Source organism: Mus musculus, chromosome 14, assembly GCF_000001635.26.
Source record: "Mus musculus strain C57BL/6J chromosome 14, GRCm38.p6 C57BL/6J".
NCBI lineage: Eukaryota > Metazoa > Chordata > Mammalia > Rodentia > Muridae > Mus > Mus musculus.
This window is the reverse complement of record NC_000080.6, coordinates 6,642,145-6,666,029: the sequence shown is the minus strand read 5'-3', so window position 1 is coordinate 6,666,029 and position 23,885 is coordinate 6,642,145. Positions and strand designations below refer to the sequence as shown.

The 23,885-nt window shown below is 44.0% G+C and overlaps 1 protein-coding gene and 1 long non-coding RNA gene across 15 annotated transcripts in view; one reads left to right on the top strand and one right to left on the bottom strand.

The window, feature by feature from the left end:
- Gm3629 (predicted gene 3629) overlaps window positions 1-23,885 on the top strand; it is a 65,174-nt gene that overhangs the window by 18,203 nt on the left and 23,086 nt on the right. For 2 of the 11 annotated variants that reach the window (XM_030248172.1, XM_030248173.1), the window contains one exon: window positions 21,907-22,080. The exons of 7 other annotated variants lie outside the window; for them this stretch is intronic. In XM_030248172.1, coding sequence (XP_030104032.1) covers window positions 22,020-22,080 — 61 coding nt within the window. In that variant the 5' untranslated portion in view covers window positions 21,907-22,019. Of the gene's footprint in view, window positions 1-2,505; window positions 2,688-21,144; window positions 21,455-21,906; window positions 22,081-23,885 lie in introns of those variants that run through there. 2 more of the 11 variants (XM_030248175.1, XM_030248174.1) reach the window with 2 other exon arrangements.
- Window positions 1-23,885, bottom strand: part of Gm33198 — a 38,624-nt gene that overhangs the window by 14,409 nt on the left and 330 nt on the right. The window contains exons 2-4 of one of the 4 annotated variants that reach the window (XR_003950984.1): window positions 23,075-23,235; window positions 9,030-9,164; window positions 2,734-6,854 (exon numbers count right to left, since the gene is read on the bottom strand). This is a non-coding gene — a long non-coding RNA (predicted gene, 33198). Of the gene's footprint in view, window positions 1-2,733; window positions 6,855-9,029; window positions 9,165-9,695; window positions 9,884-23,074; window positions 23,236-23,885 lie in introns of those variants that run through there. The other 3 variants (XR_001781392.2, XR_001781393.2, XR_001781394.2) reach the window with 3 other exon arrangements.

Here is a 23,885-nt window from a genome sequence, read left to right as displayed (position 1 = left end):
CTCTATTTATTATACAAGGCCCGAAAACTAAAGCTAAGCATATCATAAGGACTGGTCCGGCTACAGCAGAAATCAAAGAAATTATCCAAGATGGTTGTGACTCAAACCACCCCCCGTTGAGCATCCCATTCCTGTTTCCTTCGCTTTAATCTTTCTCTCAGTTTCTGCATAAAATCTCTAAGTATTCCTGTATGATCTGCATAGAAGCAGCACTCTTCTTTAAGGGCAGCACACAGTCCTCCTTCCTTTAGGAACAACAAATCAAGGCCTCTCCTGTTCTGCAAAACTTCCTCAGACAGGGAAGTCGAAGATTTTTCTAAAGGGTCAATGGACTTCTCTATTGCTGCTAGGTCTTCATTGACAGCATCCCTCAAAGACTGAATTCCTTGTCTTCCTTCTATCAAAGCTGACACTCCCGTCCCCACTCCTACTGCCATACCTATTCCCATGAATACAGCCAGGGTTAAAGTAATTGGTTCTTTTTGACCTCCGGGCAGCATAGCTTTCTTCTAAACTGGATGCAGGGTGATAATATACGCGGGGTAACAGCTGGATCATGACACAAAAATCATGAGATGAATTAAAAACCTTAGTTGATACACAGGGAGTAAGTCCTGTATTGCAAGTCCACCAGCCAACCAGGGAGGGTACAAGATAGTAATTAGCTTCTGTCCTGGACACTGATTGAATTTGTCCACATAGGTGTTTGTGGGTGGAAGGTGGGGTGCCTATACAGAGACCTGGACTCCTCCCGGATACTTCAGTCAGGGTCAGTTTTTGTCCTGTTCCCCAAGAGCAGGAAGTATGGCTATTGGTTCTGTTGAAATCTCCATTGAAGGCAATTCCTTCATAATAAGGAGGACCGGAGGACAGGCATAGCCAGCAGTCCTCAGTAGCGCTTGGTTCAGTTCTATTAAGGGCATAAAAGGCTCCTCTCACTAGGTTAAACATCCTCTGTCTTGTTGAAGGGATTGTGGAGGTAATAGTTAGAGGTACTTGAAGAGTGGGAGGTTGGGTGAGAGCGACCATATTAAGGGGGTCCGCAATCACCGGAGTAGGCTGAGTAATGGTATAGGTAAGGGGTGTGGACTTGGTTGGGGGGGCCTAAAGGATTGTAGGGGGTCTCTATTTTAATCTGTTAGTGAACAATAATCCCTCATCATATCTTTCCTTGTAAATCCTAAGACCCCAGGTATACCCTTTTGTCCATCCCAGAGCTCTTTTCCCTGGTTCAGTGAAGGTGGCACGGAGCAGATGGCACCAGTCAGTACACTCGTCTAGGTGAAATCCTCCAGGTACGTAAGACACTAGGGAATAATTGGCTGTTACTCTAATATAGTCGCAGCTCGAGGAGGGCTTCCAGCGGGCTGTACCTGAAGTCTTGTAAACCCAGCTCTTGCAAAAGAAGTCAGTCTTACCTCAACATGTTGGATTGAGGGACTGACTTTGGTGGGGCCTGGGGCAGACATAGAAGGGATGGGTTTGAAGCATGCTTCTATTCCTTTGGTTAGAGCAACCACCCCATGGGTCTCTCGAATGTTTTTCTACGTACGAAGGGGGTTTAAAAGGTGCCCTCTTAATGTCAGAGTACCCCTAAAGGTCCCATCCAGGAGGGGCTCCTATAGCAAACTTAAAGATGTCAGGGCAAAGATTAGGCCACCAAGTCCACAGGGGGTGTACCTCGGCGATTGTCCATACAGCCCTACCCCCCTCATTGAATACCTCCCACGTTTGTTGAACAGGACTGTAGGGGTTGAAGTCCTTTGGGATCGCTCCTACGAAGCAGGCGCAACTTAAGAGGGTTAGTAGTCTTCTCCAAAGTCCACTCATCATGGCTGACTCCAGGGGGTGCTCTCTTGACATGGGACACGTGGATCCAAGTGGGGATTGCTTCCACTTTGACCGAGGTGGGCGTTGTCAGAAGGGGCCAAGAAGGGCCCCTTCCACCTCTGCTCTAGGTTCCCTGCTCGCTGTTTCCTCACCAGGACTGCGTCTCCTACTTCAAACTGGTGCGGCACCTGTGTCACCAGCAACATAGGTTTCTTTTAGCTGTTCCCAGACCTCTTTTCTTACTATTTCGAGAGCTTTTAATTGAGCCAAAAGAGTAGAAGAAGGAGAGAAAGACACATTCAGGTGATTCTTATCCCCTACGGTCATAAAAATGGGCGGGGGCGCCCCATACATTAATTCAAAAGGGGTTAAGCCAAGGGGTCCAGGGGTATTTCAAAACCTGAACAAGAAATAAGGGAGAACAGCTGTCTAATCACTTCTGCCGGTCTCCAAGGCTATTTTAGTTAGAGTCTCTTTTAGCGTCCTATTCATCCTTTCTACCTGTCCTGAACTCTGGGGTCTGTATGCACAATGTAATTTCCAATTAGTCCCCAGTTGTCTGGCCAATCCCTGACTTACCTGGGAGACAAAGGCAGGTCCGTTGTCTGTCCCCATTACCTTAGGTATCCCAAAGCGGAGAAGGATTTCTTCAAGTATCTTCTTGACCACTACAATAGCTCTTTCCTTCTTGGTGGGGAACCCCTTGACCCATCCTGAGAAGGTGTCTATGAAAACTAAGAGATATTTATTTCCATACTTAGCCGGTTTCACCTCAGTGAAGTCGGGTTTCCCAGTAGGCTCTAGGCCTGTCTCGTCACAGTCGTTTTCCTTCCTGGAGCCTGCTAGACCCGGCGTTGGTAAGTGCACAAGCATGGCAGTTTTTTACTATCTCTTCTACAATTCTTTTTAATCCAGGAATGTAATAGGGGGACTTACTAACCAATTTTATTAATTTTTTAGTTCCTAAATGAGTCAGATGGTGTATGTTATCTAAGTAATCTCGCCCCTCTTCATCTGTGAGGGTTCTTTTAGTTATTTCCTCGTTGGCGGGCTGTTGGGTTCTTGCCACCAGAGTCATTGGCCCTTGGGCTGCTTTTTTGGCTTCTTGGTCTGCCATTTGGTTTCCCTTTTCAGCGGGCCCCGTTCCCTTCTGGTGTCCTGGGCAATGGATAATTGCCACTCTATGGAACAGATGGACAGCTTCTAATAAGCTGAGAATTTCTTCTTTATTTTTGATATCCTTGCCGGCAGACGTTAGCAGTCCATGGTGTTGGTATATTGCTTTGTGAACATGGGCCGTGGCAAAAGCATACCGGCTGACGGTATAGACATTAAGAGTCCTTCCTTCTGCCAGCCTTAAGGCTTGAATTAGTGAGATAAGTTCTGCTTTTTGAGCTGATGTACCCTCCGTCAGGCTGCTGGCCCATATGACAGACTTTCCACTAATCCACTAATGCTGCCCCAGCCCTCCGCTTACCTTCTACCATGAAGCTGCTTCCATCAGTGAACCAGGTCATCTCCCCTGGCCAATGTTGGTCTGTGAAGTCTGGCCAGATTCCAGTCTCTTCTGCCAGTATTTCCTCACACTTATGTGCAGGGGCCTCGTCAACCCCAGGTAGTAAAGTAGCAGGGTTGAGATTGGCTGGGGGTGCAAAACTTACTTGCTCTGTCAGCAATAGGCTCTGGTAGTGCGTCATTCTGGTGTTAGTCATCCAGCGGTCCAGTGGTTACCTGACAATGCTCTCAAGAGAGTGCGGGGCCATTATGGTAACATTCTGGCCCATAGTCAGTTTGTAAGCATCTCTTACTAGCACAGCCGTGGCTGCTATCACTTGCAGGCAGGAGGGCCATCCGCTGGCCACAGGGTCCAGCTTCTTTGATAAGTAGGCTACTGGGTGCTTCCATGGCCCCAAAACATGGGTAAGGACTCCCCTTGCCACCCCATTTCTTTCATCAATGTATACGGTAAAAGGCTTGCTCACATCTGGCAGGGCCAATGCTGGAGCCTGCAGTAGCGCCTTTTTGAGAGTTTGAAAGACTAGCTGATGTTCTCTGGTCCAGATGAACTCTCCTTTTTCTTTGGTTAATGGGTACAATGGGGCTGCCAGAGTGGCAAATTTGGGAATCCAGAGTCTATAAAACCTAGCAGTCCCCAGGAACTCTCTTACCTGGCTAGCAGTGGTTGGGGCCAGGATCTGCATAACGGCTTGTTTTCTGGCTTCTGTGAGCCACTGTTGTCCATCTCTCAGAACATATCCTAAGTAGGTCACTTCTGTCCGGCATAACTGAGCCTTTTTAGCAGAGACCCGATACCCCAGCTAACCTAGCTCGACCAGGAGGTTTTGAGTCCCAGTTTCACAGTCCTCACATGTTTCTGCAGCTAGTAGGAGGTCATCTACATACTGCAGAAGAGTCACCTGTGGGTTACTGGCTCGGAAGGGGGCAAGGTCTCGGTGTAGGGCTTCATCAAACAAGGTGGGCGAGTTCTTGAATCCCTGAGGCAACCTCGTCCATGTGAGCTGTCCAGCTTGTCCACTCTCAGAATCTCGCCATTCAAAAGCGAACAAAGGCTGGCTGTTGGGATGTAACCTCAAACAGAAGAAAGCGTCTTTGAGATCTAGGACTGTGTACCACGTCCAACCAGGTGACAAGGTGCTGAGGAGGTTATAAGGATTTGGCACCATGGGGTGTATGTCTTGAACCCTCTTGTTGACTTCTCTAAGATCCTGAACTGGATCACAGGTCACAGGTCCCTAGTTTTTTTTTTTTTTTTACAGGAAGTAGAGGAGTGTTCCAAGGGGATTTGCATGGGACCAAAATCCCTTGTTGGAGCAGTTTGTTGATTTGGGGGCGTATACCCTCTTGAGCTTCTTTGCTCATGGGATATTGTCAGACCCCTATAGGGGTGGCCCCGGACTTAAGTTCAATCACCACAGGAGGAACCTGTTTTGCCATGCCCATTCCTCCTGTCTCTGCCCACACCTTAGGGTATCGATTCAACCAGTCCTTTAATCCCTCAGGGGGCTTCACTTTACTTTGGTAGAGTCGATATTCTTTTCCTAGTTGTAAAGTTAGCTCTAGAGTCTGGGGTGCTTTCATTCCCCAGGATACCTCTGGTCGATGAGAGGTAAAAGTTATTTGTGCTTTTAATTGGTTAGTAAGTCTCTCCCCAATAAGGGCATAGGACACTCTGGAATGACTAGAAACGAATGAGTTACTTGTTTTTGCCCTATGTCTACTATTCAGGATGTGGTCCATGGATACGATTTTTGTCCCATGGTCCCGATCACCAAGGTTTTTTCGTTTTTCTTCACTTTTCCTAGTGGTGTCTTGAGTACTGAAAATTCTGCCCCAGTGTCGACTAGAAAGTCCACAGGGGTCCCCTCAACTTCTAAAGTTACCCTAGGCTTGGGGAGGGGGGCCGAGCCCTGTTTCTCCGAGTCTTCATCTTCTCCAAGAGAAAGCACCTTCACCTCTTGCTTCTTTTTCAGACAGTCACTCATCCAGTGGCCCATTTCCTTGCAATATGCGCATTGCTTCCTCTCCAGGTGCTGTCTGCCTTCTCTGGGTCTCCTTGGTCCCTGGTATCTTCTGTCTCCCAGGTTCCCTAACTGTCTACCTCTTCTCCCTTTATCTCTTTCTCTTACTGTGGCCAGTATCCTAGTCAAAACCTTTTCCTGTCTCCTGTCTCTCCTATCCTCATCCTCTTTTCTCTCTCTAAGTTTTCATCTTCTGTTTCTCTCTTATGATACACTTTCTCTGCTGCTCTAACTACATCCCTCATGGTATAATCCTGCAAGCCCTCAATTCGCTGTAACTTCTTTCTAATGTGGGGAACCGACTGGCCAATGAAGGCCATAATCACAGGCCCTTTGACCCTCTGATGTGGGATCAAATAGGATATATCTTCTGTAAGCCTCCATGAGCCTTTCGAGGAAGACTGAGGGGTGCTCAGTTGCTCACTGCATAACCTCTCCTACCTTGGCCAGATTCATGGGCCGCCAAGTAGCACCTCTGATACCCACCTCTAGGGCCCGGTGATAATTGGACAGTCGTTCCCTACCTTGTGCTGTATTGTAATCCCATCGGGGTTGGGTTAGCGGGAATCCTTCAACTATCTTGGCTGGAGGTTGGACAGGCTGCCCAACCTCATCTCGGATGTTTTTCTGAGCCTCGAGGAAAATCCTTTCTCTCTCCTCTGTGGTGAATAAGGTCTACAGAAGCTGTTGGCAGTCATCCCAGGTCGGCTGGTGCAAATACATTAGTGATTCGACCAACCCTATGAGTCCTGCGGGGTTCTCTGAAAAAGGAGGGTGATTAGCTTTCCAATTATAGAGATCAGAAGAGGAAAAAGGCCAATACTGTAAGGGCTGCAGACTATCCGGATCAGCAGGGGGAGCCCCAATAGCCCTGAGTGGAAGTGCCACGGTTGAATCAGCAGGCCCCTCAGGGGTGACTCCTCGCCAGCTCCTTGTTCCTGTGGAGGGACCCTCTCCTCCTGCCCAGGCCTGAGGCAGAGGTCCCGAGGAAGCTGAAGGTTGGAGCTGGGGAGCATACGGTGGGGGGTTAAGGGGTGTCGGGCCACTCAGGGGGTTCTTCAATCTCTGGATAGATCTTGAGGAGTTTCATCACTGGTGTGCTGTGTTCATCATCTCCCCCGAGCGGTGGTTTTGGTTTCTCTTTCTCAGCATTTTCTCAGATGGCTAGGATCTTGGTGCCAGGGCAGAGAGGTGGGAGGAATGGGTGAACCCACGGGGGTGGGTAGCATGCCAAGTCCTCCCATACTGTCATGTATGGGTGCTGTTCTGGATGCGACCCTGGCCCTTCCTGAAAAACAATGGCCTTCATAGCCCTTATGGTGGGTAAGTAAAATGTTCCGGTGGCCAACCTACTCCAAAAACAGGCCATTCCGAGGAGCAGAAAGTCATCCATGGCTTTTTCTTCACTATTACTGACAAATTTCGTCCTCTAGCCCTAACGTCCTTCCAATGGTCCTTATTCAAAGATAAAGGAGTAGACACGGTCTGTCCCATAGTGAAGAATAAGAATAAATACAACACAATGACAGAGACAGAACACACTAAGACATCTAAACAAACTTGTCCACATCTGGACTTATACAACAAGCCACACGCTACCTCTGACAGAGTGGGATTCCGCATCCACTCCTTCTCTGGCAGGAAGAACACTCTCTCTCCTTTACTCTGCCAGGCAACAGCCAGATCCTCCTGACTGTTCCTTACCCTGGGCACTCCCTCCAGGGTCTCCCTTGGAACGTCTTCCAGGGGTGCAGCCTACAGGCCTTAGGGCATCCCCTACCGCAGCCTGTGGGTCCTTACAGTCCTCAATGGCAGCTGCCAGAACACCAGACTCCGAAAAACAAGGCACAGACTCAGTGGCCGCACAAACATACCACACACATACAAAACGTAACTCCAAGTGGTATTTCAAGTCCTTGGGGACCCCTCAAATCCCAGACGAGCCCGCAAATGTAAGATCCCCCCCCCAAGAAGGAGCCCCCACTCAAGTCTCAGGATGCAGCGTCACCCAAAAAAACATGAGAGACCTTGTTGCAAAAGCATGAGGCAGCTTTGATGGTGGGGCTCCAGGTCAATACGTATCTCACTCAGGAGACAGAGGAATCGACCCTGAGACTCAAAAAGTCAGGGTTTTTATAGGGTAGGGGTTAGGGGCTAGGAAGAATTGGCGCGATTACACGTGATTGCCCCATTCAAACATCAACAACATGATTATGAGTCAGCAGAGTAGTACATGCAGGCCACGGCATATAAGAATTCTAAAGCCGGGGGCTTATCTGAGTCGTCAATGCATCTGGTTAATGTTTCAGCTTTTAACTATGCTGTCTATAGAAAGGGGAGCGAGCAGGAGGCGCCGGGCTGCCAGAGGGTCAATGAGTCAGCCAAGATAGTCAGAACCAGTTCCTGCATTCCTTCCCTTATCTTTATGACTGGGTGACCTAGCTTCAAGATGGACTAGGGCATGCCCGGGCTTGTTTTCTTTGCAGTCTCAGTCCCAGGCCTTTTTAGTTTAAACCTTTTATTTTATTTAATCTCCTTTCATATACATGACGATAACTTCAGTTACCAGAGTCAAAGGTTGCTTCAGCCTTGTTTACTCAGACATCTTGGAACTACTATTTAATGAAGACGGATTTGAATTTCATAGCATTTGTAATTTTTCTGAATTTAGATTTTTTTGAAAACTAAAGCTACCTATACTCTTAACTTAGGAAAACTTATTCAAAACAAAACAAAACAAAACAAAACAAAACAAAACAAAACAAAACAAAACAAAAATAAAAAACCCAAAACCCTGGCCGGGCAGTGCTGGCACAGGCCTTTAATCCCAGTACTCGTGAGGCAGAGGCAGGCAGATTTCTGAGTTTGAGGCAGGACTGGTCTACAAAGTGAGTACCAGGACAGCCAGGGCTATACAGAGAAACCCTGTCTCCAAAAAAACAACACAAACCAAACCAAACAAACAAACATACCTGAAAAAGTGAGTTAAAGAGAAAAATGTTAGGTTTGAAAATGGCACATCATATACTTATATGCAATGGTCAAAATTCCATGCCTATTAATATCAATATCGGCTAGTAAGATTTATGCCGTTTGAAAAAAATTAGGGATGTTTTAAATTGAACTGAGGAAGTAAGATTGAACAAAAAATTTGATAGAGGGCACTATTAAGTTGTGGGCTTAATGAACTTGAAAGATTGTATTGTTTAATTTTTGGATAAAGCATGTTTATGAAGGCTACAATAAATCTAAGAAAATGTTTTAGTTTGTTTGTTTTTGTTTATGTTTTGTTGTTGTTGTTGTTGTTTTTCGAGACAGGGTTTCCCTGTATACCTGTGGCTGTCCTGGAACTCACTTTGTAGACCAGGCTGGCCTTGAACTCAGAAATCTGCCTGCCTCTGACTCCTTAGTGCTGGGATTAAAGGGTTTTTTTTTGGTTTGGTTTTTTTTTTTTTTTTTTTTTTTTGGTTTTTTGTTTGACTTTCTGACAAACATTTGCCACAATTATGGCTAATTATCAAGCTTTCGAATACCGCTTCTGATATTCATATCAGTATATCAGGAAATCTGCATTTTATACTGGCTCATATGAAAACATTTTTGTGCACAAACATCTGATGTCAAAGTATTAAGTTGCTAAGACTCAGACTCATGGCCTACCTCCTGAAGTCCAGGCTGTAACTTGTGCGGTGGTGCCCATCTCTCACGGTGGCAGTCCAGGCTCTACCTCGTGCTGTGGTGCCCATCATGGTGGCACTTAGCTTACATACTGCTTCTTAGGGGAGAAGTTGAGATCTGTGGAGGAAGTAATTTAAGTAGAGCTACTAAAGTTAACAGTGGGTTCCTGGTCTTTGGGAATTATCCAGGTAAGAAGAGAAGCACCCTTAGAAAAATGAAGATATTTCCTCATCTTCTCCCTAGGAGTATAAGGTGAGAGAGGCTTGAATAGAGGCGCAGGCTCCAGATTTGGCTAAGGCTTAGTTGGTTTTGAGGCCACACTAACAGTGTTTTCTCAGTCATCCTGAAGATACATCAAGACACTCTAAGTATGATGGGTTAGGATTACTATTAGTGCATTTAGTTCTGCATTCACACACTTATACATACTACATGCTTACATATAGATGTGTAAATGTGCTCCTGATCGAGTAGTGTGAGTAGGTGTATGGCCCACAGGTGAGTGTGTTGTTCATAGAACTTGAAAATATTTGAGGGGAGGAGCAAGGACTCAGTCTGTAAGGTGCTTGCTGTGCAAGTGGAGGAACTGAATCACATCTCCAGTACTCATGTGTCTTTGTTGCCTTTATGTTGCTGTGATAAAAATACCTTGACCAGCAGAGCTTATAGAAGATTGTTTTGGAGCTTTTACTTCCAGAAGCATAAGAGGTCTTCCTGGGAGGGAGGCATGGCTGCATGAGGCAGGTATAGCAGTAGAAGCAGGAAGCTGTAGCATGATGCACTGAAGTCTTGGAACAGAGAGAGCCAACTGAGAGCAGTGTGAAGCTTTAAACTCCGAGACCCTGTCCCCACAGTGAGGTACTTCCTTCAAAGAGGAACTCCTAATCCTTCCCAAACAATGTCACTGACTGAGGGCCAAGTGTTTACATTCCATAGACTGGGGGCATGCTTGTGTGGAGTGGGGGTAGGGAGGGGCCAGGGGTGGGGGCAGTCATTCTTATTCAGACCCCTCTACCACATTTGATAAAAGACAGGTGCTGGGGAGGCAGACATAGGAGGATCCCCTTGAGCTATTGGCCAAGCCAATCAAAGATTCAGGTTTAAGGATCAACCTTGTCCAAAACTTAAACAGCAAAGTGACTAAAGAAGTCGGCTGCAGGTCATGGTGGTGCATGCCTTTAATCCCAGCACTTGGGAGGAAGAGGCAGGTGGATTTCTGAGTTTGAGGCTACCTGGTCTACAGAGTGAGCTCCAGGAAAGCCAGGGCTACACAGAGAAACCGTCTCAAAAAAAAAAAGAATAATAAGAAGACAGCTGACCTTGACCTCATCAATAGTTGCCACTCCCTGAGCCAAGCATATTCAAACCCACATATACTAACAATACAAGAGACTACAGGGAAAGGATTCTAGCCATGAGACAAATCCTGTCTTCCAGTGATCTCTGGTTTCCTCTCAAAGGCAGTCATAAGTGATGTTTTCTTGGGGTGCTTCCAGAAAATCTCTATGTTATATAATTTTTATGTACAACATACATGTAAGAATATATATATATATATATATATATATATATATATATATATATATACATATAAATATAAACAAATACATATATAAACACATACATATATAAACACACACACACATATATGTATATATATATATGCATTTATACATTTTTTAAGATAACCAAATATCATGGTATATACCTGTAGCTCCAGCCCCAGGGAAACTGATGCAGGAGGATTGCCTAAAGATCAAGTCTAACCTGGGTGACATAGTGAGACCCTCTCTCAAAAAATAGACATTTAGAAAATATCACTGTCTATTTTTATATTTGTAGATATTTATACACACACACAATGTTTATATATTCTGTTTAAAAACGGCTACTAGGACTGTTCCCAAATGGTCTTCTCTATATTTACTTCCTTCTTTTTAGTGACAGTAGGCCATTCAAATGAGCTGTGCCAAATTGCTTTCAGCAGTTCAAAGTTGGCAAAGTGTAGACAGTTTCATTTGGTTGAAATAACACGGTGCGTGATCATTTAATTAATCAATTTAGTGGAAGGAAATTGGTGGTTTTAGGACAGTACACTAATCTCACCATTTTTGGGGGCGGGGTAGTGGATATGACAACTTTAAATGTAAAGAATAGGAGGTGTGTGTGAGAGTCCCACTTCTTGGCCCTGGCGTTCCCCTGTACTGAGGCATAGAAAGTTTGCAAGACCAATGGGCCTCTCTTTCCAGTGATGGCCAACTAGGCTATCTTCTGATACATATGCAGCTAGAGAAAAGAGCTCTGGGAGGTACTGGTTAGTTCATATTGTTGTTCCACCTATAGGGTTGCAGATCCCTTTAGCTCCTTGGGTACTTTCTCTAGCTCCTCCATTGGGGGCCCTGTGATCCATCCAATATCTGACTGTGAGCATCCACTTCTGTGTTTGTTAGGCCCGGCATAGTCTCACAAGAGACAGCTATATCAGGGTCCTTTCAGCAAAATCTTGCTAGTATATGCAATGGTGTCAGCATTTGGGGGCTGATTATGGGATGGATCCCCAGATATGGCAGTGTCTAGATGGTCCGTCCTGTCATCTCAGCTCCAAACTTTGTCTCTGTAACTCCTTCCATGGGTGTTTGTTCCCAATTATAAGATGGGGCAAAGTGTCCACACTTTGGTCTTCATTCTTCTTCAGTTTCATGAGTTTCACAAATTGTTATCTTGTATCTTGGGTATTCTATGTATCTGGGCTAATATCCAATTATCAGTGAGTACATATTGTGTGAATTCCTTTTTTTCCATTTTTTATTAGGTATTTAGCTCATTTACATTTCCAATGCTATACCAAAAGTCCCCCATAGCCACCCACCCCCACTCCCCTACCCACCCACTCCGCTTTTTTGGCCCTGGCGTTCCCCTGTACTGGGGCATATAAAGTTTGCGTGTCCAATGGGCCTCTCTTTCCAGTGATGGCTGCCTAGGCCATCTTTTGATAAATATGCAGCTAGAGTCAAGAGCTCCGGGGTACTGGTTAGTTCATAATGTTGTTCCACCTATAGGGTTGCAGATCCCTTTAGCTTCTTGGGTACTTTCTCTAGCTCCTTCATTGGGGGCCATGTGATCCATCCAATAGCCGACTGTGAGCATCCACTTTTATGTTTGCTACGCCCAGGCATACTCTGACAAGAGACAGCTATATCAGGGTCATTTCAGCATAATCTTGCTAGTGTATGCAATGGTGTCAGCATTTGGAACCTGATTATGAGATGGATCCCCGGATATGGCAGTCTCTACATGGTCCATCTTTTTATCTCAGCTCCAAACTTTGTCTCTGTACCTCCTTCCAAGGGTGTTTTGTTCCCACTTATAAGGATGGGCATAGTGTCCACATTTCAGTCTTCATTTTTCTTGAGTTTCATGTGTTTAGGAAATTGTATCTTATATCTTGGATATCCTAGGTTTTGGGCTAATATCCACTTATCAGTGAGTACATATTGTGTGAGTTCCTTTGTGAATGTGTTACCTCACTCAGGATGATGCCCTCCAGGTCCATCCATTTGGCTAGGAATTTCATAAATTCATTCTTTTTAATAGCTGAGTAGTACTCCATTGTGTAGATGTACCACATTTTCTGTATCCTTTCCTCTGTTGAGGGGCATCTGGGTTCCTTCCAGCTTCTGGTTATTATAAATAAGGCTGCTATGAACAGAGTGGAGCATGTGTCCTTCTTACCAGTTGGGGCATCTTCTTGATATATGCCCAGGAGATGTATTGCTGGATCCTCCGGTAGTACTATATCCAGTTTTCTGAGGAACCGCCAGACTGATTTCCAGAGTGGTTGTACAAGCCTGCAATCCCACCAACAATGGAGGAGTGTCCCTCTTTCTCTACATCCACACCAGCATCTGCTGTCACCTGAATTTTTGATCTTAGCCATTCTGACTGGTGTGAGGTGGAATCTCAGGGTTGTTTTGATTTGCATTTCCCTGATGATTAAGGATGTTGAACATTTTTTCAGGTGCTTCTCTGCCATTCGGTATTCCTCAGGTGAGAATTCTTTGTTCAGTTCTGAGCCCCATTTTTTAATGGGGTTTTTTGATTTTCTAAAGTCCACCTTCTTGAGTTCTTTATATATGTTGGATATTAGTCCCCTATCTGATTTAGGATAGGTAAAGATCCTTTCCCAATCTGTTGGTGGTCTTTTTGTCTTATTGATGGTGTCTTTTGCCTTGAAGAAACTTTGGAGTTTCATTAGGTTCCATTTGTCAATTCTTGATCTTACAGCACAAGCCATTGCTGTTCTGTTCAGGAATTTTTCCCCTGTGCCCATATCTTCAAGGCTTTTCCCCACTTTCTCCTCTATAAGTTTCAGTGTCTCTGGTTTTATGTGAAGTTCCTTGATCCACTTAGATTTGACCTCAGTACAAGGAGATAGGTATGGATCAATTCGCATTCTTCTACACGATAACAACCAGTTGTGCCAGCACCAATTGTTGAAAATGCTGTCTTTCTTCCACTGGATGGTTTTAGCTCCCTTGTCGAAGATCAAGTGACCATAGGTGTGTGGGTTCATTTCTGGGTCTTCAATTCTATTCCATTTGTCTACTTGTCTGTCTCTATACCAGTACCATGCAATTTTTATCACAATTGCTCAGTAGTAAAGCTTTAGGTCAGGCATGGTGATTCCACCAGAGGTTCTTTTATCCTTGAGAAGAGTTTTTGCTATCCTAGGTTTTTTGTTATTCCAGACGAATTTGCAAATTGCTCCTTCTAATTCGTTGAAGAATTGTGTTGGAATTTTGATGGGGATTGCTTTGAATCTGTAGATTGCTTTTGGCAAGATAGCCATTTTTACAATGTTGATCCTGCCAATCCATGAGCATGGGAGATCTTTCCATCTTCTGAGATCTTCTTTAATTTCTTTCTTCAGAGACTTGAAATTTTTATCATACAGATCTTTCACTTTCTTAGTTAGAGTCACGCCAAGATATTTTATATTATTTGTGACTATTGAAAAGGGTGTTGTTTCCCTAATTTCTTTCTCAGCCTGTTTATTCTTTGTGTAGAGAAAGGCCATTGACTTGTTTGAGTTAATTTTATATCCAGCTACTTCACCGAAGCTGTTTATCAGGTTTAGGAGTTCTCTGGTGGAATTTTTAGGGTCACTTATATATACTATCATATCATCTGCAAAAAGTGATATTTTGAGTTCATCTTTTCCAATTTGTATCCCCTTGATGTCATTTTGTTGTCGAATTGCTCTGGCTAATACTTCAAGTACTATGTTGAAAAGGTAGGGAGAAAGTGGGCAGCCTTGTCTAGTCCCTGATTTTAGTGGGATTGCTTCCAGCTTCTCTCCATTTACTTTGATGTTGGCTACTGGTTTGCTGTAGATTGCTTTTATTATGTTTAGGTATGGGCCTTGAATTCCTGATCTTTCCAAAACTTTTATCACGAATGTGTGTTGGATCTTGTCAAATGCTTTTTCTGCATCTAACGAGATGATCATGTGGTTTTTGTCTTTGAGTTTGTTTATATAATGGATTACATTGATGGATTTTCATATATTAAACCATCCCCGCATCCCTGGAATAAAACCTACTTGGTCAGGATGGATGATTGCTTTAATGTGTTCTTGGATTCGGTTAGCGAGAATTTTATTAAGGATTTTTGCAACGATATTCATAAGAGAAATTGGTCTGAAGTTCTCTATCTTTTTTGGATCTTTCTGTGGTTTAGGTATCATAGTAATAGTGGCTTCATAAAATGAGTTGGGTAGAGTACCTTCTACTTCTATCTTGTGAAATAGTTTGTGCAGAACTGGAATTAGATCTTCTTTGAAGGTCTGATAGAACTCTGCACTAAACCCGTCTGGTCCTGGGCTTTTTTTGGCTGGGAGACTATTAATAACTGCTTCTATTTCTTTAGGGGATATGGGACTGTTTAGAAGGTCAACTTGATCCTGATTCAACTTTGGTACCAGGTATCTGTCCAGAAATTTGTCCATTTCGTCCAGGTTTTCCAGTTTTGTTGAGTATAGCCTTTTGTAGAAGGATCTGATGGTGTTTTGGATTTCTTCAGGATCTGTTGTTATGTCTCCCTTTTCATTTCTGATTTTGTTGATTAGGATTTTGTCCCTGTGCCCTTTAGTGAGTCTAGCTAAGGGTTTATCTATCTTGTTGATTTTCTCAAAGAACCAACTCTTCGTTTGGTTAATGCTTTGAATAGTTCTTCTTGTTTCCACTTGGTTAATTTCACCCCTGAGTTTGATTATTTCCTGCCGTCTACTCCTCTTGGGTGAATTTGCTTCCTTTTTTTCTAGAGCTTTTAGATGTGTTGTCAAGCTGGTAGTATGTGCTCTCTCCCGTTTCATCTTGGAGGCACTCAGAGCTATGAGTTTCCCTCTTAGAAATGCTTTCATTGTGTCCCAAAGGTTTGGGTACGTTGTGGCTTCATTTTCATTAAACTCTAAAAAGTCTTTAATTTCTTTCTTTATTCCTTCCTTGACCAAGGTATCATTGAGAAGAGTGTTGTTCAGTTTACATGTGAATGTTGGCTTTCCATTATTTATGTTGTTATTGAAGATCAGTCTTAGGCCATGGTGGTCTGATAGGATACATGGGACAATTTCAATATTTTTGTATCTGTTGAGGCCTATTTTGTGACCAATTATATGGTCAATTTTGGAGAAGGTCCTGTGAGGTGCTCAGAAGAAGGTATATCCTTTTGTTTTAGGATAAAATATTCTGTAGATATCTGTCAGGTCCATTTGTTTCATAACTTCTGTTAGTTTCACTGTGTCCCTGTTTAGTTTCTGTTTCCATGATCTCTCCATTGATGAAAGTGGTGTGTTGAAGTCTCCCACTATTATTGTGTGAGGTGCAATGTGTGCTTTGAGCTTTACTAAAGTGTCTTTAATGAATGTGGCTGCCCTTGCATTTGGAGCGTAGATATTCAGAATTGAGAGTTCCTCTTGGAGGATTTTACCTTTGATGAGTATGAAGTGTCCTTCCTTTTCTTTTTTGATAACTTTGGCTTGGAATTCGATTTTATCCGATATTAGAATGGCTACTCCAGCCTGTTTCTTCAGACCATTTGCTTGGAAAATTGTTTTCCAGCCTTTCACTCTGAGGTAGTGTCTGTCTTTTTCCCTGAGATGGGTTTCCTGTAAGCAGCAGAATGTTGGGTCCTGTTTGTGTAGCCAGTCTATTAGTCTATATCTTTTTATTGGGGAATTGAGACCCCTGATATTAAGAGATATTAAGGAAAGGTAATTGTTGCTTCCTGTTATTTTTGTTGTTAAAGTTGGCATTCTGTTCTTGTGGCTGTCTTCTTTTAGTTTTGTTGAGGGATTATCTTCTTGTTTTTTCTAGGGCGTGGTTCCCGTCCTTGTATTGGTTTTTTTCTGTTACTATCCTTTGAAGGGCTGGATTCATGGAGAGATAATGGGTGAATTTAGTTTTGTCGTGGAATACTTTGGTTTCTCCATCTATGGTAATTGAGAGTTTGGCTGGGTATAGTAGCCTGGGCTGGAATTTGTGTTCTCTTAGTGTCTGTATAACATCTGTCCAGGCTCTTCTGGCTTTCATAGTCTCTGGTGAAAAATCTGGTGTAATTCTGATAGGCTTGCCTTTATATGTTACTTGACCTTTTTCCCTTACTGCTTTTAGTATTCTATCTTTATTTAGTGCATTTGATGTTCTGATTATTATGTGTCGGGAGGAATTTCTTTTCTGGTCCAGTCTATTTGGAGTTCTGTAGGCTTCTTGTATGTTCATGGGCATCTCTTTCTTTAGATTTGGGAAGTTTTCTTCAATAATTTTGTTGAAGATGTTTGCTGGTCCTTTGAGTTGAAAATCTTCATTCTCATCCACTCCTATTATCCGTAGGTTTGGTCTTCTCATTGTGTCCTGGATTTCCTGGATGTTTTTAGTTAGGATCTTTTTGCATTTTCCATTTTCTTTAATTGTTGTGCCGATGTTCTCTATGGAGTCTTCTGCACCTGAGATTCTCTCTTCCATCTCTTGTATTCTGTTGCCGATGCTGGCATCTATGGTTCCAGATTTCTTTCCTAGGGTTTCTATCTCCAGCGTTGCCTCACTTTGGGTTTTCTTTATTGTGTCTACTTCCCTTTTTAGGTCTAGTATGGTTTTGTTCATTTCCATCACCTGTTTGTATGTGTTTTCCTTTTTTTCTATAAGGACTTCTACCTGTTTGGTTGTGTTTTCCTGTTTTTCTTTAAGGACTTGTAACTCTTTAGCAGTGTTTTCCTGTTTTTCTTTAAGGACTTGTAACTCTTTAGCAGTGTTTCCCTGTATCTCTTTAAGTGAGTTATTGAATTCCTTCTTTATGTCCTCTACCATCATCATGAGATATGCTTTTAAATCCAGGTCTACCTTTTCAGGTGTGTTAGGGTGTCCTGGACTGGGCAAAGTGGGCGTTCTGGGTTCTGATGATGGTGAGTGGTCCTGGTTTCTGTTAGTAGGATTCTTACGTTTACCTTTCGCCATCTGGCAATCTCTGGAGTTAGTTGTTATAGTTGTCTTTGTTAAGAGATTGTTCCTCTGTTGATTTTGTTACCCTCAATCAGCAGGCGTGGGGGAAAAGCTCTCTCCTCTGAGTTTCAGTGGTCAGAGCAGTCTCTGCAGGCAAGCTCTCCTCTTTCGGGGAAGGTGTACAGTTATCTGGTGTTTGGACCTCCTCCTGGCTGAGGGTGAAGGCCCAAAACAGGATCTTTCCCAGAAGCTGTGCTGCTTTGGCCAGGAAGGTGGCCGGTTGTCTGGAGACGAAGATGGCGCCGCCCCAGAAGCTCTGCGACTCTCACCCGTCCCAGAAACGGCTGGCCTCTGTATTCCACACGGTCTCCTGTGCAGCCTGCCCTCCACGGAGTCCCGGAGCCAAGAAGGCTCCCGCCGGCGCCTGTGACACAAACCTCTCCTTGTGGGAATTCTTTTGTGATTGGGTTACCTCACTCAGTATGATGTCCTCCAGGTCCATCCGTTTGGCTAGGAATTTCATAAATTCATTCTTTTTAATAGCTGTGTAGTACTCCATTGTGTAAATGTACCACATTTTCTGTATCCATTCCTCTGTTGAGGGGCATCTGGGTTCTTTCCAGCTTCTGGCTATTATAAATAAGGCTGCTATGAACAGAGTGGAGCATGTGTCCTTCTTACCAGTTCGACCATCTTCTGGATATATGCCCAGGAGAGGTATTGCGGGATCCTCCAGTAGTAGTATGTCCAATTTTCTAAGGAACCGCCAGACTGATTTCCATAGTGGTTGTACAAGCCTGCAATCCCACCAACAATGGAGGAGTGTTCCTCTTTCTCCACATTCCAGCCAGCATCTGCTGTCACCTGAATTTTTGATCTTAGCCATTCTGACTGGTGTGAGGTGGAATCTCAGGGTTGTTTGATTTGCATTTTCCTGATGATTAAGGATGCTGAACATTTTTTCAGGTGCTTCTCTGCCATTTGGTATTTGTCAGGTGAGAATTCTTTATTTAGCTCTGAGCCCCACTTTTTTTTTAAATTTATTTATTACGTATTTTCCTCAATGACATTTCCAATGCTATTCCAAAAGTCCCCCATACCCTCCCCCCCACTTCCCTACCCACCCTTTCTCTTTTTTTTGGCCTTGGCGTTCCCATGTACTGGGGCATATAAAGTTTGTGTGTCCGATGGGCCTCTCTTTCCAGTGATGGCCGACTAGGCCATCTTTTGATACATATGTAGCTAGAGTCAAGAACTCCGGGGTACTGGTAAGTTCATAATGTTGTTGCAACTACAGGGTTGCAGATCTCTTTAGCTCCTTGGATACTTTCTCTAGCTCCTCCATTGATTTTCTGGAGTCCACCTTCTTGTGTTGTTTATATATATTGGTTATTAGTTCCCTATCTGATTTAGGATAGGTAAAGATCCTTTCCCAATCTGTTGGTAGCCTTTTTGTCTTCTTGACGGCATCTTTTGCCTTACAGAAGCTTTGCAATTTTTTGAGTTCCCATTTGTTGATTCTCAATCTTACAGCACAAGCAATTGCTGTTCTATTCAGGAATTTTCCCTCTGTGCCCATATCTTCAAGGCTTTTCCCCACTTTCTCCTCTATAAGTTTCACTGTCTCTGGTTTTATGTGGAGTTCCTTGATCCACTTAGATTTGCCCTTAGTACAAGGAGTTAGGAATGGATCAATTTGCATTCTTCTACATGTTAACCGCCAGTTGTGCCAGCACCAATTGTTGAAAATGCTGTCTTTTTTCCACTGGATGGTTTTAGCTCCCTTGTCAAAGATCAAGTGACCATAGGTGTGTGGGTTCAGTTCTGGGTCTTCAATTCTATTCCATTGGTCTACTTGTCTGTTGCTATACCAGTAACATGCAGTTTTTATTACAATTACTCTGTAGTACAGCTTTAGGTCAGGCATGGTGATTCCACCAGAGGTTCTTTTATCCTTGAGAAGAGTTTTTGCTATCCTAGTTTTTTTGTTATTCCAGATGAATTTGCAGATTTCCCTTTCTAATTCATTGAAGAATTGATTTGGAATTTTGATGGGGATTGCATGGAATCTGTAGATTGCTTTTGGCAAGATAGCCATTTTTACTATATTGATCCTGCCAACCCATGAGCATGGGAGATCTTTCCAACTTCTGAGATCTTCTTTAATTTCTTTCTTCTGAGACTTGAAGTTCTTATCATACAGATCTTTTACTTCCTTAGTTAGAGTCACACCAAGGTATTTTATATTATTTGTGACTATTGAGAAGGGTGTTGTTTCCCTATTTTCTTTCTCAGCCTGTTTATCCTTTGTGTAGAGAAAGGCAATTGACTTGCTTGAGTTAATTTTATATCCAGCTACTTCACTGAAGCTGGTTATCAGGTTTAGGAGTTCTCTGGTGGAATTCTGATAGGCCTGCCTTTATATGTTACTTGACCTTTTTCCCTTACTGCTTTTAATATTTTATATTTAGTGCATTTTCTGTTCTGATTATTATGTGTCGGGAGGAATTTCTTTTCTGGTCCAGTCTATTTGGGCATCTCTTTCTTTAGGTTTGGGAAGTTTTCTTCTATAATTTTGTTGAAGATATTTGCTGGTCCTTTAAGTTGAAAACCTTCATTCTCATCTACTCCTATTATCTGTAGGTTTGGTCTTCTCATTGTGTCCTGAATTTCCTGGATGTTTTAAGTTAGGATCTTTTTGCATTTTGCATTGTCTTTGTTGTGCTGATGTTCTCTATAGAATCTTCTGCACCTGAGATTCTCTCTTCCATCTCTTGTATTCTGTTGCTGATGCTCGCATCTATGGTTCCAGATTTCTTTCCTAGGGTTTCTATCTCCAACTTTGCCTCTCCTTGGGTTTTCTTTATTGTGTTCACTTCCCTTTTTTGGTCTAGTATGGTTTTGTTCATTTCCATCACCTGTTTGGATGTGTTTTCCTCTTTTTCTTTCAGGACTTGTAACTCTTTAGCAGTGTTCTCCTGTATTTCTTTAAGTGAGTTATTAAAGTCCTTCTTGATGTCCTCTACCATCATCATGAGATATGCTTTTAAATCTGGGTCTAGCTTTTCGGGTGTGTTGTGGTGCCCAGGACTGGGCGAGGTTAGAGTGCTGGGTTCTGAAGATGGTGAGTGGTCTTGGTTTCTGTTAGTAAGATTCTTACGTTTGCCTTTCACCATCTGGTAGTCTCTGGAGTTAGTTGTTATAGTTGTCTCTGGTTGGAGATTGTTCCTCTCGAGATTCTTTTATCCTCTATCAGCAGACCTGGGAGACTAATTCTCTCCTCTGAGTTTCAGTGGTCATAGCGCTCTCTGCAGGCAAGCTCTCCTCTTACAGGGAAGGTGCACAGATATCTGGCATTCAGACCTCCCTCTTGGCAGAAGATGAAGGCCGGAAACAGGACTTGTTCCAGAAGCTGTGTTGCTTCTGTAGTTCACACTCTCATCTGCACAGACTAGTCTCAGAGGGATCCGGGAACCAAGATGGCTCCCCCAGGTGCTCCAGCAAAGCCCTCCAGGGCAGGGCGGACACCTCTCCTCTGTCAGGGAAGGTGTCCAGATGTCTGGAGCCCAAAACGGGGTCCTTTCTCAGAGTGTGTCTTCTAGGGACCTTGGGGGTGTCTGCCAACTCTGCGCCCAGGTGACCAAGTCCTGGCACCTACTGGAAGGGACTTGTGACCCTGGTCAGGCCGGGTTTCCTGCTTCTCTAATGCTTTCTCAGGTCCCAGGCGATTGGATCGGAACAGAAGTTGTGTTCCACTCACCAGTGGTCCTAAGATCGTGTGGAGAGTCCTCTAGGGGATCTTGGGGTGTTCACCGACTCCGTGCCTAAGGTGACCTGGACTATCCTTCAGCTTCTTGCAAGAGGCTAACACCACAGAAAGTCTTGTAAATGATCACAGAAATGAACTACTGGGTGAGCCATAGGAGAGATCTTGGATAAGGTGCAGGATGGTGGCCTAGGCTTGACTGTGTTTATGCTTAGATATGACTGCAACCTGCCCCTGATGCTTCATTCATCCTACCTGCTGCTGCTTGGTACATAGGTCATAGATATTCAGGCTGCCTTCTTTACACAGCCTCTTTGTTTCTTTGGAGCATTTTTCCAATGCAATCTGCTCCCCTAGCAGCTGCCTGTTCTCCTGACTTTGTGCTGAAGGTGGTTAGATTCACTCAGGAGGTGGCAGTGCCTGATGCTGAGCCACAAACAAAAAATTGTGACTCCCAGGCAGCACCTTCCTCCCACTCCTCCCAAGGACCATCCTCCCATCATGAGCCCTGACCCCCAGACAGCCTCAGACAACAATTCATATTGGCCATGGAGCATCACATAGAAGCCTCACTGATGTCCTGGGATATTTTCTGCAGGTTGGCTATCACCTGTTGGTGTTGCATCTCGAGCATGAAGGCCTCAAAGTTGATCCTGTGGGATGGCATGGCCCAAGGAGCAAATAATCCCTTGAACTGAGGCTACAAGGATCATGTCAGTTCAAGCTGAATCGTGGACTACCTCAGCCCACATATGCCACATCCTGCTCCTTGGTACTGGTTCCTCTTGGTGATTATTAAAATTATTACTCTTGGCCTGGGGCCAGTAGAGCTAGGGAAGTAAAAGAAGAGAGCTGACCTGCTTTAGCTCCCTGAGGGGACTTGAAGGAATAGATGAGCTCTCCAAGAACTTTCCAGGAGCCTGTGCCACAGGCCTGGGTCCACCTTAAACCTGTGATGACCCTTCTCCTGTTTTTAGACAAGGAATTGTCAATCCTTGGTTCTATTGCTACATAAATCCCCAAAGGACATAATATCTACAGTGAAAGGCTTTATAAAAACACATACTAGGAGTTTCCAACGTGCACCCAAGGTGAGCACAGAGGTCATGTGCTGTGCTGCTAAAATGGAAGGCTCCTTGTCCTCATCACTATCATGACCTGAAAATTGATTCAGGCCAATCCTCAGGCCAAATCAAGGCCAGAGACTCCATGGATTGTAAGGTAAACACACACACACACACACACACACACACACACACACACACACACACTTAGAATGCCAAATAAATACAATTCAGAGTACAATGAGCAAAATCAGAGAAAAGCAGTGACCTGCAGAAATCCTGTCACACTGAGAGGCAGCACGTGGGACCAGAACTCTTCAGCTGTTGACAGGACCAATTAGAACCAAAGTACCTCCAGGTCAGTTACAAAAGTGATTTGCCATAAGCACACAGCACCTAGTAATTTCCATAAGCCAACACATGTCCAGGCTTCTTAAAATGCAGGATGAGAGCTCACACACTTCTACCCTTATTCCCAGACTGTGATTCAGGCCACAGGCTCTGGTTTACTTTTGGGGGAATCAAAAGAGCCTGTGACCCCATCTCACTCCTATCTGAACTTCAAGTTCTGTATCTAAGATGTAATCAGGAAAATGATTTTGGGCATGAGAACACTCTGGAGTTGTAGCCTCCTGTGATGTGAGGAAATCTTGGGTTAACAGAGAGGGCCCAAGATAGCAAAGAACTGGGCATAATGACTACCTGTTGTTGTTCAAATCCTTGTTAGTGTAATGGGCCAGGATTCCCCAGAGTTCATCCCTCCCATTTGTCATCTTCTGGAGATTGTCAGATTCTCCAACCTCTTCAACCTCTCCTCCTCCTTAGAGATGGTGGAGGGTTGGGATGATGCCTTCCAGTAGATCCTGTAGGTAGATAAACACTAGTAAACTTGCATAGATGATGGCACAGGGCCAGGAGAAACCATGCTTAGTCCCAAATAGAAATCTGAGGAAGAAGTGTTGCTAGAGACACTAATGAATCCCTGAAAGAGCAGGAAAGTTATCTTCAAGCTGGGCTCCTCAGCTATGTCCCTGTTCCCAAGCACCATAGGTAGACATATGCCTCACACCCTACTGCCATCTCCCTGGCTCTGAAATGTATCAGCTGGCCCAGGCAAGAAGAATTGAAGGACATTGTTAGCTCATGTTTGATGTGATGCAGGGAATTCTTGGAATCCATACTGATTAGCACCCAAGCCCTAATCATGTTTGTTCAAGACCAAAGTGTCTGAGAATGTGAGGTCTGTCTGACATGACCAGGAGAGTATTCCTCTTTGCTCTTGGCATCACATACTCATGTATCCTACAGAATATGCTTAGGATGAAGTGCTTCAACACTATCCTGACAGCAACACTCTGTTATTCTCACAGAGACTCCTCCAGGCCCACTCAGTATGAAAGTAAAGAGCTCTGAGGAAAGCAGATTGACACATGTCAATTCCCGGCTCTCTGCCAAATTGATCTGCAGAAATTATTGAGTCTGGGTCTGCCATTTAGGAAGACTGAGGTTCCAA